This window comes from Mustela putorius, unplaced genomic scaffold, assembly GCF_011764305.1.
Source record: "Mustela putorius furo isolate JIRA1106 unplaced genomic scaffold, ASM1176430v1.1 tig00003853_pilon_pilon_pilon, whole genome shotgun sequence".
Lineage (NCBI taxonomy): Eukaryota > Metazoa > Chordata > Mammalia > Carnivora > Mustelidae > Mustela > Mustela putorius.
In genome coordinates, this window is record NW_025422005.1 from 5526793 (window position 1) to 5540573 (window position 13781).

General features: G+C 60.1%; 1 protein-coding gene across 5 annotated transcripts in view; it reads right to left on the minus strand.

Moving 5' to 3' along the window:
- Window positions 1–4023: 4023 nt before the first annotated feature.
- Window positions 4024–13781, minus strand: part of RERE (arginine-glutamic acid dipeptide repeats) — a 425837-nt gene continuing 416079 nt past the window's right edge. For 4 of the 5 annotated variants that reach the window (XM_013064588.2, XM_004768622.3, XM_013064587.2 and 1 more), the window contains 8 exons: window positions 13206–13367; window positions 12597–12710; window positions 10989–12319; window positions 10658–10880; window positions 9634–10357; window positions 7711–7857; window positions 7018–7198; window positions 4024–6674 (listed from right to left, as the gene is read on the minus strand). In XM_013064588.2, the coding sequence (XP_012920042.1) occupies window positions 6641–6674; window positions 7018–7198; window positions 7711–7857; window positions 9634–10357; window positions 10658–10880; window positions 10989–12319; window positions 12597–12710; window positions 13206–13367 (2916 nt within the window). In that variant the 3' untranslated portion in view covers window positions 4024–6640. The remainder of the gene's footprint in view (window positions 6675–7017; window positions 7199–7710; window positions 7858–9633; window positions 10358–10657; window positions 10881–10988; window positions 12320–12596; window positions 12711–13205; window positions 13368–13781) is intronic. The other variant, XM_004768623.3, reaches the window with a different exon arrangement.

A 13781-nucleotide genomic window follows, 5' to 3' on the forward strand; every position in this document is an offset into this window, starting at 1 on the left:
AACTTGGAAAACGGGCACTCGCCCCTTGCTGCTGCGCGGGAATGCACACACCAGTGCGTCTGCCTGCGGCCCACAGCATCTACAGCAGACACTGAACGTGGGGCCAGGGGGCCAGTTGTGAAACCACAGGCTTCACCTGTCTGGTTTCTATCTTCCCAGACTGTTGGACTAACCCTAGATCCTGGGCTGGGATACGGGCACTGGTCAAGGTGCCCATCACACCGGGTCACAGGTTTTTATTTTTAAGGATTTTATTTACTTATTTGACAGAGAGACACAGAGAGCATAAGCAGGGGGAGTGGCAGGCAGAGGGAGAGGGAGAAGCAGGCTCCCCACAGAACAGGGAGCCCGATGTGGGACTCGATCCCAGGACCCCGGGATCACAACCTGAGCCGAAGGCAGTCGCCTAACCGACTGGGCCGCCCAGGTGCCTTGGGTCATAGGTTTTGAGGGAATGTGACAGAACTGACAATGGCCAGGGCCTGCTATGTACTGGGGCGCTCAGCTTCAGGGACCTCCAGGTCACGCAGGCAGGGTCTGCGGATGCTGTGCCGTCGTCCTGGCCGTGAGCAGGTCGGAGGGCCTCTGAGGACCCTCTTCCTGAAAGACTCAGAGGAGAGGAGATGTCCTGAGATGGGGGCATACTTGCGGTACAGGACCCTTAGGGCAGTGGTGGCTTAGGGGAACTCTCGGGGAGCTTCAAGGGCCATCATGCTAGAAATCACCATGGCTGAGGTGATCATGGGGTGACCGTCACTCAGCCAGAGTTTGCTGAGCACCTACAGTGTATGGCCCAGCGTGGGGAATACAGCTGAACACCGCAGAGAGGCACCTCCTGACCTCCCAACAGCCTTCCCTGCCGTAGCATCCATGCTGGGCCCAACCCGCGCCACCCGCAGCCCTCGGCCCCCTTTCCGGCCACCTGTCTCCCACGCTTCTGCGGTGACCTGTCCCTTCAGGCCCTGTGACGGGAAGAACGCCACCAGGGCTTGACGGACGCCGCCACCTGGTGGTCGGGACCAGGAGTGGCGTCTTCTGCGGCATGAAGCACAGCAGAGTCCGGGCAAAAGTAAGAGGAGCAGGGGCGACCTTGGACAGACAGCTGGGGGACAGGTACACAGACATCCGCTCTTAAACACCATGCCCGCCACAGGCTGGAAGGTCTACTAAGAAGGGCATTAAGGTTCTGCTTTTAGTCTAGTTCGCTACATTGGGTGTCCACACTGCAGGGTTGACCACGGTGAAGCAGATGCCCTCTCCCGACCCAAACATCGAATGGGGCAGACCAAGGCCAGAGCCAGAGGGGCTGGGAGATCTCAGAGCAGGCTCAGGTGGTCAGGGGATGGCAGGATTGAGAGAAACTTAAGAGGGTCACTTCAGGTGCCCCAGTAGTGACCAGCTTTGTGAATGGGGCCAAAGGCGCTTCTTCTCTCTGGTCACCCAGGCCTACGACTCAACAGCACACCCGGTCGGTGCACTGAGGAGCCCTCCCCTGCAGGTGCCTGTTCATTCTCGGTCAGCAAACATTTGCAAAGCAAGTGCCTTCCACGCCTGGAACCCCGGTCGGGGTCGGGGAATGCAGGCGCAGCTTCTGCGGCCTGGGTCCCTAATATGCCAGAAGGAAACAATTACCCAAGACTTGCAAGCTGTTCTTGGCGAAGAGCCGCCCTGGGTCAGAGATTCGGAGTCTGGAAGGCAAGCTGCCAGAGCACCCTGGGGCAGCCCAGGACCCAGTGAGGGGACACCACAGATACGGAGACCTCCACGGACCGGAACTGCAGAACAGAGAACCAGGGATGTGGGCAAGCCCTGTGGTGAAGCACTTGCCGTTCCCGGGCCACGGGCTTCAGCCACAAGAGACACTGCAGCTCCGACAGCCTGCCTCCCGCAGGGCCCCTGCCCGCCACGAGTCCCAGGCCTCCAGAGCTCACTTTCTCCAGCAGCCCGAGGCAGCCCGTTGGACAGCCAGCCCCACGGCCACCTCCCCCCGCAGACTGGTCTGCGGAGTCGCTCTGGGAAGGAGACAGGGAGGCCCAGGGTCCCTCTGTCCCTTGAGGTCTCCACAGCTCGGAGGTCTAGTGCAGGACAGATACTTCTACTGGTCCTGGGGCCTGTGGCTTGACCCCAGCTGTCTGGTATAACTGGTCTTGTTGGGATTCCACAGCTTTTGAGTCCAGGAGCTGAGTGGGTTGTCCGGGAGAGGCCGAGGGCAGCCGCTAAGGTCTGCGTTGGCACTGGATCACGCCGCTCAGGCTCCCACAAGCTTCTGGCCAGAAGCACTCCAGCCCTGCCCGTCCCTTGTCAGCCACTGCACCTGCATGTGTTCGGCTCCGCGTTCCTGGCATTTGAAGGTCTTATAACTCCGTGTCGGCATGGGAGATCACTGCTGATGCTGTCATGCGTCCCTGCCCTATGCGTAAGTGGCCTCAGTTCGCCCAGGTGGTGCCTCGCTGAGCTGCCCCGTTCCCCTGGACTTACCGTAGGCATTTGTCAACACAGTGACCGCGCACCCAGCCCTGCCGAGTGCCATTTCATAGCTCACGCTTCTCAGCTCCCTAACCAGAGGGGCGGTGGAGCCACCAGGACCTCAGCCCAAGCCGAGGGTCCATCCACGGGGACACCAATGCCCGTTCATCCAGGTGGCGAGAGGCGAGGGCAGAGCCAGGGCCCCAGTGGCTTCGTCCTCCCCATGGATCCAGCAGCAGACGGTCACTGCCGCAGGCTCTCTGCCTCAGAAGGCGGCAGGGCAGGGCAGGGACAATGGCCACAGCTGTCCACACCTGACAACTATGGCCTGAGCAGCTCTGATCCAAGGGTCTTTCTGCAGCATCAATCTAAGTACCCATTCACAGACACCACAGCCTGATACTTCAACCTGTCTGGAACTTGTAGTTCGTAGGTCTAGGCCTGACGCTACGGTCAGAGAGTGCGCGCTCTAGGTAAGAAACCGGCAAAGGCGGCTCTGGCCGCTCCCCCTTCCCTCTGCACCCCCTGCCACTCCCGCCTTCTCATCCATGATCCAGAATGACCGTCACTTGTGCCCCCTATGCCTACTCTGGCAGACCCCTCAACTCTATCCCCCCGACCACCCAAGTTGCTGAGCAGGATGCCTGCCATCAGAGAACACAGACCTGCCTCTAGGGCCATCAGTGGGTATGCCCCTCAGGGTCCTCTGCTTGGCAGAACTGTCCCGCCCTCAACTAGGCAGTGACATGAGCCACTCCCCAAGCCTTTGCCACCACCAGGCAGTCAGCCCCATTGGAAGGCAGTTCATCAACAGGGTCGCTCTTGCTCCGTCTCCCAGGGCATCTGGAAGCCCATACTCCAGACGGAAAGGCAATAGTCTTGCAGTGATAGTCTTGAAGCTTTAGGAAAAAGCCCTTGACAGTCTCCGAAAGCTGAGCCGGAATCCGTTCCGATGCCTGCTTCTCCCCACAGCCACATCCACACCCTCCCAGCCATCAGCTGCCTCGCTCCGCTCTCGGGCGCTAGACTGCATCGGGACACTGGAGGGCAGCTCTGAGGGTGGGCTGACGCGCTGGCAGGGCAGAGAGGGGATGGCTGGAGGAGGCCACTGCACCGGTGGTTAGCTTCAGACCTGTCCTCCAAGCAGGGAAGGAGCTGTATGCCCATTCACCGTAGAGGGTCACAAATTAGAAGTGTGGGCAAGTGGCAGGGGGAGAAAGAGATCTGAGTGAGGAGAGATGTCCCCGGCGCTAGTGTCCTCCTCCCCCAGGCCCGTTCTGCTGCGTGGGTATGCTCACTGTGGGCGCCGACAATCTCCAACTGGAGGTCGGAGCACTCCTGAGAGCACTGAGAGAAACCCTTCCTACCAGACACGGCAGAGAATCATCTTTCTGGAAGCCACTTTAAGGGTAGGCAAACATTGAGCCGGAAACAGCAGAGACCCCAACTCTCCCCTCTGCCCCATCCCCAGCCTGGGGGACCTAGGCAGGGGCAGCTGCCAAGATCTCCCCCCCGCCCCAGGAATGAGACACAGGCCACTGGTCCACACCCAGCTGCTGCGGTGTAGCTTGGTTTTATTTATGTCCACAAATATCTCAAAAAAATTACAAAATACTCAAATGGAGAGAACACAGAAGTCACGATTTCTGGGTGTCTACTCTGTTTACACTGTGTTATCTCATGGCAAACTACTCATATATACATTTAGCTTCAAGATATATATAAACGTCGCGAACCAGAATGTACACTCCGCTCTGCTGCCACAGCGAAGCGCGAAGATCAATCCCAACAACATTCGACAAGACGCGTACAGGACACGGAGAAGCCAAACCAAACTTCAAACAAAAGGAAGGAAAATCCAAAAGGAAACCAAGGGGTCGGGCTTCAAAGACACCGTGAAGGTCTGGGGCCTCCTGAACACACCGTAGCTGAGCCAGTGAGGGTGTCGGGTCGAAGGTTCTCAAACGGCGGAATCTCGGTGCTTCACCTTGGGATGTGGGGGAGAACCGAAACCTAACGAGAAAACACCTTCAGACAGTCTTCAAGTAGAGACCGGCAAGTACTTCACTCTGTCTCTTCTTTGGAAAAACGGGTGACACAGAGAGGCGGTCAGGAAGGTCTGAGTGGCAGGCACCGTGTTCCACCGAAAGGAAAACAAAGATGCGGAGGAGGTGGGGGCCTCGGGCCGGCCCTGTCCCCGGAGGAAACAAGCGCCTCTGGCCCGCGCACACTGGGTCTGGGCACACAGGGCTCCTTTGAGCTTGCCTCCCTCTAAGGAGCTGAAGTTAAGGCAGAAATGGAACGGGAGAAAATGAAAGAGGAAAACGACAAACATTTCCAGAATATCCCCAGCAGACAAAACAATCCTGTCTGTCCCAACTGAAACCAAACAGTTTAAGTAGAAACTGGAAATGCCCCCGATGCAGGTTTGAGTCCAGAACCCAAAATCTGCCTGCTGGCTTCTGGGTCAACGCGCCAGCCTCTGGCGCGTCTGACCCCTGAACTGAGTTCCAGTCCTGGCCACACCCCACACCCCACACTCCCGAGCCCCGGGCGCTCTGTCTTGTCGAGCAGTTCTCCGCTGGGACTACCACATGCAATGGCAGAAGCAGCCCTCAAGAGTCTGAAGGGGGAGGAACAGAGAAGATCGCACCCAGATGGGAGGCCGAATCCCCGGGTGCAGACATCCCCAGGTCCCCCGCCCTGGAGAAAGCACACCATGCCCGTGACTCAGAAAGGAGAGGTGGGCGCTCCGCAGACCGGCCGGAGCCCTCGGGCTGGCAGCTCCCAGGTGGAAGGAAGCCTGCCTTCTCATTCCACATCGGCAGCTGCGACTCCTGCTCCTGCCCCCAGGAGGAACGGTGGGACTCAACATGGTGTCCCCATGTGATGTGGGTCACCGTGCATGGACCGCCTCCTGGGGGAGGTGCGCAGGCCGCCACCCACAACTGTGCCAACTCCGAGGCCTCCAGCTGCATGGCCAGAGGACCTGGCCTCCCCACAGGAGGACCCTAATGATGACACACACAGGGCAGGGTTTTTTCTCAAACAGATTCCTTTGGCAAGCATGTGTGAGGAGTTCTTTGCAGGGAATCGTGTTTTCTTGAATTTTCTAGAATGTTTATGAAATTGTCAGAGTATTTAAAAAGGCAGTTGATCCAGAACAACCAAACGTGTGTGCACAGAAACCTATAAGGGATTCTACAATCAGACACACAGAAACATGTGCTTTCTATCCTGCAGAGACAGAACAAGGTGGACACTTAACTCCTGCACTCCTGGGACAAAAGAAGAACGGTTTCATCTAACAGATACCTGCACTTCTGGCAAAGCCCAAGCTAGAAACAGACGGAAGTGAAAATCAAGGCAGCAAAACAAAGCGACGGTCTGTCACACTGTCCCTGCGGACCTCCGGGTGCTCCCTGCTGCGACGGCCCCACGTCTCAAGCCTCTGCCCGTTTGCGATTAGTAACGCCCACCTGTTCCCTTTAATTAAAGGGATAATTATATATAACTTTTTATTAAAAAATCAACTCTGTATTCTGTCAATAGCTGGTAGGAATTCACAATTAGTGACATGGCTGGAAAAAATAGATCAGAATAGTTTGTGGAAGAAAAAAAATGCCATTCTAAAATTATTTATTTACAGACATAAAAAGCCATGCTGCAGAACTTTCTCAAATTATGAAGATCTCCTACAATGTATTAAAATAAAAGTTTTTTTTAAAAATTATAGCTCTTGGATTCCAAACTCATATGCCACCTATCTGCAAACCTCGTGGGTTCTGGAACACACGTAACTGAGTGTGTCTGCACGCACAGTGAAGGGTGTGTACTGGATTCTAGCACCTACCAAGAAATCAAGGAAGGAAAAGAAAACTAAAGCCAAACCCCAAGATTGCAGGGAAAGTTTTCTGAATGTTCAGTCCAGTCCAGGACTCACTAAGTTTCTGGGGGACTGTCATGCAGGAGCACCCAAACCAGTCTCGAGGAATCCTCTCTACAAACAAACACTATTATGCTGATAACATTTTTAGTTGTGGGGTTTTTAAATATATAAAGAAATCTTTAGAAGATATTCTTTTTGCTTTTGTAGCTCATATTGTATGTAAAAAGTCCTGTTTCTCCCCCCAAGAATTGGGGTTTCCACAGCCAGCGCTAACAAATAAATAACTTATAACTGCTTGTCACCTTCTTTCTTCAGTCGACTAGAAAGCAAACAGAAAGAGAAAGTATTCAGCACCAAGCCCGGGCAGGTGGGTTAGGCGTGCATGATGACCCTCCTCTGCCCCTCCCTCCCACCAAGATGGCTCTGTCCGAGTCCCCAGAGACCAGAGGCCAGAGGCCTGGGCCCGCAGAGCCACTGGGAGGGGGTCTGACACTTGCTGATATGGAAGGAGCGCCGTGGGCACCGCCAGGAGGGGTGATGGTTAGGCTGGGCCGGTGGCCCCCAGGTGGGGTATGTGGGAGCCCCCAGGTGGGGCATGGGGGAGCCTGGGCTCAGACGGAGAGCACCCCCCACCCCACCACGCCGGCCCCTCCCCACCTCACCTGTAATAGTCCTCCTGACTTGGTAGGTGGCCGCCATGCATGTGGGGGTGTCCGTGCAGCCACTGCTGCTCCATGGCCAGTCTCTGCAGCTCTGCTGACTGGGCGTGCATGGCCTGCAGCTGGTGGGCTGCAGACATGGGGGGTGGGATGGCCCCGGGCAGGTCTCGGGGATAGGGGGTACCTGCCAAACACAGAAGAGCCTTCGATCCAGAAAGGCCACGGAGGCGGCCAGGGAGCGAGGGGCCAGCAAGGCTGTCAGGTCAGGAGCCAGGCTCCTGAGGGGAGGGGCGAGGGGCCTGTGCAGCAGAGCCCCCCACCCCCGACCCGAGAGAGGAGGCCCAAAGCGCCCCCCCACCCGGATCCCTGACCCTGGGGGCGGAGGGGAGGAGAGGACGGAATATACACCGCCTGGTCCTCAAGGTTTCAGGACTCAGCCTCTCACTGCTTCAGGAGCCCCACCCCGAGCCCTCAGCTGGGCTCCAGTGCCTCCGTCCCTCCTTCACATCACACTGTCCTTGTCCTGGCTCCGGGGACGCCCTTACACTGCTCCACCCCAGCTCTCTGGGCTGGGTCTGCCTGCCTGGCTCCCGGGAGGTGATTTGTTGAATAGGCGGACGAACGACTGACCGAAGGGGACATCAGACACCCACCCAGCTCTCACACTGCCCCCTCCTCTCCCAGGCGCGTTCTTACCAAAAACTGGATGACGAAGCATCTCGTGCTCATGGGGGGGCTGTCCAAGCAGAGGGTTGGGGAGAGTGCCGGGGGGGTAGGGAAAGCGAGCCAGGTGAGGACCAGCGGTCAGGGGGTCAACCAGCGGGTGCACTGGGCCTGCTGAGCCTGGAAGAGAGGCAGAAGTCCAGATTGCAGGGCGGAGCAGGGCTCTGGGGCTCCCTCCCTGTCCGCCCTCCTCGGCCGTAATTACCAGTGACCTCCTCCTCAACCACAGCCAGCTCCTGGCCACCAGGGCCACCAAGTGCTGACCCAGAGTGGCTGCCCCCTCCCTAACCTGCAGCAAAGTTCCAGAACGTAACACGGAGATAAACTGATACACGATATTCTCTGCTCTTTCCCGAGCACCCCTAAGGCAGTCTACCCCACGCTGTTTTGTTGAGGACTTTGCTCATCAGAGCCTACTTGGCTGAACACCTGAGGCCTGCCGTGCACCTGCCAGGTCTGCAGGGGACCCGGGGTCACTCTAGTCGTGCTACAGCCAGCGTGTCTCACCCCAGCTGTCGGCTGGACTGGCAACACTGCCCAGAGCCTCCTCCCTGGCCCTTCACCCACAGAACCCACAGGGGTCAGCAGAGTGGGAGCGGCCAGATACCCTGCGCGGTGAGCAGGGAGGCGGCGCACGAAGCCCCACTTTCTCCTCCTAGGCCCGGGGCCCCATTGCCCTGTCAAGCCTGCTCCACAGTTACCTTCTTGACCAGGCTTTCTCGTGGCTTTCTCACAGCAGCCTTGCTCCCAGCTCCCGTTCCCTCCCCCGGTTAGCTGTCCTCCAGAACCCTGACTGCTCTCCACATCCCGAGATGCATTGGCTGACTGCCTCTGCGTCGGGACGCAAAAGCGGACAGGCTTGTTGTCAGCATCTACAACTGTGCCGGACGTACCCCAGGTGCTCTGTGACTATCTGTCAAGTGGATGAATGTCGTATGGACGGATGACTGCCTACTCTCAAATAGCTGGTTGAGACACACCCACTGGTGACACCAGGGCTCACACGGCCCATGCCGGGTGGCCTCAAGGCTCCAGGTGTCAGGACTGTAGAGTGAAAGTGACAGCTCCCAGGCTTCTCCAGAACCATCTGCCTGAACAGAGTCCAGGCTCCTGAATCGGGGTTGGGTATGCAGAGAGCCAAGGGTCGCCCTAGCAGTCACCCTCCTCCTCAGCACGGGGGCAGGTCTGCCCACTCAGAAGTCCTACATGTGGGCTGTGCCCTGTGGACGCCATGGCAGGCCTTGGGTGCAGGGCACAGGCCGAGCTCCTCCCGCCCCATCCAGCAGGTCTGCAGAGCTGTAGACGGAGCAGGGACTCCGGCTGTGCCGGTCTCTGCCTTCGGCCCAGCTGGCCAGTTGGCAGACCTTTGGGAGCTCATTCCCAGAGTGGAGAGCACTGGGTGGCCTTCACCAGATGAGCCAGGAAAAGCCCAGGCCCTGTACCCCAAGAGGGAACAGGAGGGCTGTTCTTTAAGTTCTCACTGAAAGATACCCCAGGGCCTCCACCTGGGCTCCAATGCCCTTGCCCCGCTCCTCAGGCCCCAGCTCCCACCGTTAACGGGACTCAGTGAGCACAGGTCACTTCCCACTCTCCCTGGCATGGAAGCCCAGGGCCAAAAACCCCAGCTTCCTCCAGGAGACCAGAAGCAAAGGGCCCCAGGGTGACTCAGTGTTCTGGAGCACTGAGGGGCTGGGCGGAGGCCAAGGCTGCGGGGGAGGGAGGCGGCGAGAGGACCCCGCACCGAGGCCGACTGCCCCCAGCTCCGGCAGGAAGGAAGGATGCCTTTCGGAAAGAACTGCCTCTGCGTGCAGACAGCGGCTCCCTCTCTGGCCTGCGCCCTGTCCCCCCAGAACTCAACCCACAGCACCCTCCCAGCCCAGCCCCAGGGGCCCCCACCTTGGTGGAGGGGGTCCTGCTGGTGGAGGTGGAGGTGTGAGTGGATGTGGGAGTGCTGGTGGTGGTGCGGGGTCACGTTGAACATCTGCAGGCGGGCCAGAGGGTCGCTGGTCAGCGACGCCATGCGCTCTGCGTGGATCCGCTCGGCCGCCAGTCTATCAGGGTAGCTCATCTCGGGCCGCAGCTGGGGGCCCGCCAGGGCCAGTCTCTCCCTCTCCAGGGGGTTCAGGCCCGGGTGGAAAGAAGCGAAAGGGTGGGGGCCCGCCGTGGGGGGGATGGTGAGGGCGCTGTGCCGGGCGAAGTGCTCCATGGGGTTGGTGGCTGGGTGCAAGGGGTCCAGCTCCGGGGGCTTCACCTCGAAGCCTGGCTTCATCCTCTCCCGCAGCTCCCGCTCCCGGATCTCCCGCTCCCGGATCTCCCGCTCCCGGAGCTCCCGCTCCCGGATGGTGGGGTCCACATTGTAGAGGCCGGGCATGTGGTAGGCCAGCAGAGGGTCAGTGGGGTTGAGGGGCATGTAGAAGGGGTGGTTGCGGTTGGTGGGTGACATGACGTGAGGCCGAGCGTACTCGCTCAGAGTCCGAAGGGCAGGTGTGTCGGGCCCGATATAAGGAGGCACCGCGGCAATGGTGGTTGGTGGCGGCTCGAAGGATGGCCGCAGGTGGCCAGGACCACTGAGCTGGGGGTCGCTGAGGCGGCCTTCGTGGGCCGAGCTGGACGCCTTCTGCTGAAGGAAGGGAAGGCTGTGAGGGGCAGGCACTCACTCTGCAGAGCCGGGCCCAGCCCTGCTGCTCTCCCGCACCCGCCAGCCAAGGTGGTCCGTCCGCCCCAACAAGAGCAAGCCCCGACCACAGCCAGGGACAAGCTTGGGCCGCGAGGACACGGTCCAGCCCCTGCTGAACGGTCTGCTTTGTGCCGGCAGCTTCCCTCGTGCCCTGGATGGGGCTGGGCTGTGCACCGGAGAAAGGGAGCCGCAGAGCAGAGCTGGGGCGGGACCCCCCCGTGGCCTGGTGGCTCCCCGACTCACGGCTGATCTCTCCGCCTCCCGCTCCCGCTCCCGCTCCCGCTCGCGCTCTTTCTCCTTCTCCTTCTCGCGCTCCCGCTCCTCTCGTGCTTTCTGCTCAGCCTCCCGTTTGGCCTTTTCGATGGCCTCCTCCCTCTTCTTGGCCAGTTTGGATCCCGCCAGAGGCATGAAATACAGGTCTGTCCGCGCACACGAGTTGTAACCACGGTCCAGATGTTTGTAGAACCTAAAGAAGGCCACATCTCTCGCTGGGGCCCTGCCAAGGCCTCCGCCTGCCCCAGCTGCCCAGCCTGTCCCTGCCCTGGCTGTGCCCGCATTCCTGGGAAGCTAGTACCTGGCGGACTGGCTGGCATGGCTGGGGGTGTCCACCACAGTGGGCTCGGGGGACGGGCTCCTCGGCGGGGGAGGCGGGCTCTCGGGCTCCTCAGCATCATCCAGAGCCTCTTCCTTGATCTGGACGGTGGGGAGTGGGCAGGCTGCCCCCCCGGGGCCGCTGCCTCCTGAAGACACAGCAGCAGAGCAGGGCGGCTGGGCCGAGGGGCCAGGTCCCGCAGGAGGGGTGGCGGTGGAGGAGCAGGTCGGAGGGGTGATGGAAGGAGGTCCCCCGGGGACAAAGGGGTGCTGGGCAAATGGGGGCTGGGGGGGCACCTGGTGGAGGCCCGCTGGGGGGTGAGTGGCAGCAGCAGGAGGCAGGCTCTGGCTCTGGGTCAGCACCGGGGGCTGTGCAGGGGAGGAGGGCAGGGGCTGGCTCTGAGGCATGAGCTGCAGGGGAGGGGGATGGGCTGAGGGGGGATGGTGCGTGGACAGGGAGCTCAGAGGCTTCAGTGCTGGAGGGGGTGGGAGGTTGGCATTCATGGAGAAGGGCGAGGGCCCTGAGAGGTGAGGTGGGTGCTTGTGAGCTTGGGGGGCCGGCAGCTGGGGGATGGGCGTGGTGGGTGGGGGCTTGATGTGGGGCATGGCCAGGGGGGCCGGTGGCAGGGGTTGCTCCCGTGGGGGCTGCTGGGGCTGCAGGGCTGACTGCGAGGCCGTGGGCTGCAGGGAGGCATGAGGAAGAGCAGATGCTTGAGAGGCCTGGGGAGGGAGGCCAAAGGGCTGAGGGGGGCCTGGGTGCTGCAGCAGGGGCCCGGCCTGGAGGCTGTGAGGGCCACCTGGGCCCTGACTATGCAGCGGGGGCTGGCTGTGAGGTGGGGCAGAGGTCTGGCCAGCTGTCACGGTCAGAGGCTGGAGCGGGGGGTGTGGTGAGGGCAGCCGCTGTGGGTGCAGGGCAGGTGCCTGCTGGATATGAGCATGGGGAGCAGAAGCCACCGGAGCCTGTGGCTGGCTAGGGGGCTGGGAGGCTGAGGGCGAGCCCTGTGGAGGGCCTGCGGTGGCAGAGGGCGTGGGCCCTGGTGTGGGGAGCTGCGGGGCTCCCGGTGGGACAGTGGAGGGAACTGGAGGGGCCGCACTGGGGGCCCCTTGCAAGGCTGGGGGCTGGGCCTGCAGCATCTGCTGCTGGGCCGAAGAGTCTGAGTCGCTCTCGTTGTCCTGGGGGCTGGGGATGCTGGGGGACGTGCTGCGATTGTCCTGGTCGATGTCTTTGGGGTCACTGCTGCCCTCATCGTTGACACTGCGGCTGTCCGAACTCTCTCCCTCACCTTCTGATGGCGAGTTGGGCCGGCTGATCTCCTAGGGCCAGAGATGGGAAGGATGGCTCTAGGACAGCAAAGGCTCTCACTGCCCTGCGGTGCTAGCGCCTGGCACACAACACAGGTCTGTGCACACAAGGTGGCAAGCCTGCCCCCAGGGAGCATAGGTACCCTCTGACCCGGCCACTCTCGGAAACCACTCTCGTCTCTCCCTAGGAGACGGGGCACTGCTAGGTCCCAGGGAGATCTGGGCTCAAGGCCTCTCAAGGGATGTTAGCTGCCAGCTACAGTCCTAGTGGCTCAGCTGCGCATCTCACCTGGGTTTTCGTCTTCTTGGAGCTGGTCCTGTCGGCTTCCTCCGTATCAGAGGCCGCCTTCTCCCGCTGGCGCTTGCTGCTCTTAAGGGGCGATGAGGCTTCCTCCTTCACCTTCTGCAGTGGGAAAGCCCAAGAGGGGCATCAGGACAAGGGAGGATGTCCCATCAGCCCCAAGGGGTAAATGGTAATGATTCGCTGACACATTGCTCTGGAATTCGGAGCTCCATCTCCAGAAGCAAGAATGTTCTGGAAGGGACTAGTTGAGGTCAGGAGAAACAAGTACCTGGGGGTGGAAATAATTTGGCTTTAGGGGGAAGGGACCTTTCCAATCACACCTTATCCTTTGCCCCTGAGGCCTTGGGAAACTCAAGGCAGAGACAGTCCTCAAAGGTCAGTGCTGGGACCTGCAATGGACCCCGTTTCTCCAGACCCTAGACCCTAAGCTGCAATCTGTGGCCCTAGTCTAGGGCAATGCTGATGCCCAGGGAGGCTCCAGGAACGACCTGCAGCCCCATAGCTGAGGAATCTGAACATCAACCCCAGCAACCCGGGCTTTAATGAGAGGGCAGGGCCGAGCTGGCCCAATGTCCTGGGGGATAGGCACCTCACCTTGGCTGACTTCTTCACGGTCTCTGCTTTGCTATCGTTGCTGGAGGTGCTGGCAGCGCTGGGTGAGTTCCGGCCACTGGAGCGGATATCTTCATTGATGGGTGAGGCGCGACCATCAGGGCTGGCTGGCTGCTTCTTCCGACCACTGCGCAGTGTAGACATCTGCCCACCCAAATCGGAGGCTGGTGAGACTAGAGCCCAGCACACACACAGCATCCCCAGGAACAGAGCCTGCCACCAGCACGATGGCAGACCCCAGGCTCTGGTGAGCAACAGGCGCCTCTGGCTGCCCCTTGCTGTGTGGGGGTCAATATGGAACTAAGGGAGGGGCTGACTGGGTGGGTTCACCCAAAGCACCCCTCTCCGGAGATGGTCCTGGCTGTGGGGCAGAAACAAGCTAGATCTTCTAAGGGGGCAGAAGTCCACGAGGGCCTCTACTCTGCCAAGTTCTCCAGAATGATCACATACTCTGCTTCCTATCACCTCGCTCTGTTCATTCCATAGAACTGCCCACTTCCTCACCCAAACCAAACCAAACACCTGCCGATTTTGTCTGATAGTATTTACCAAAGGGAG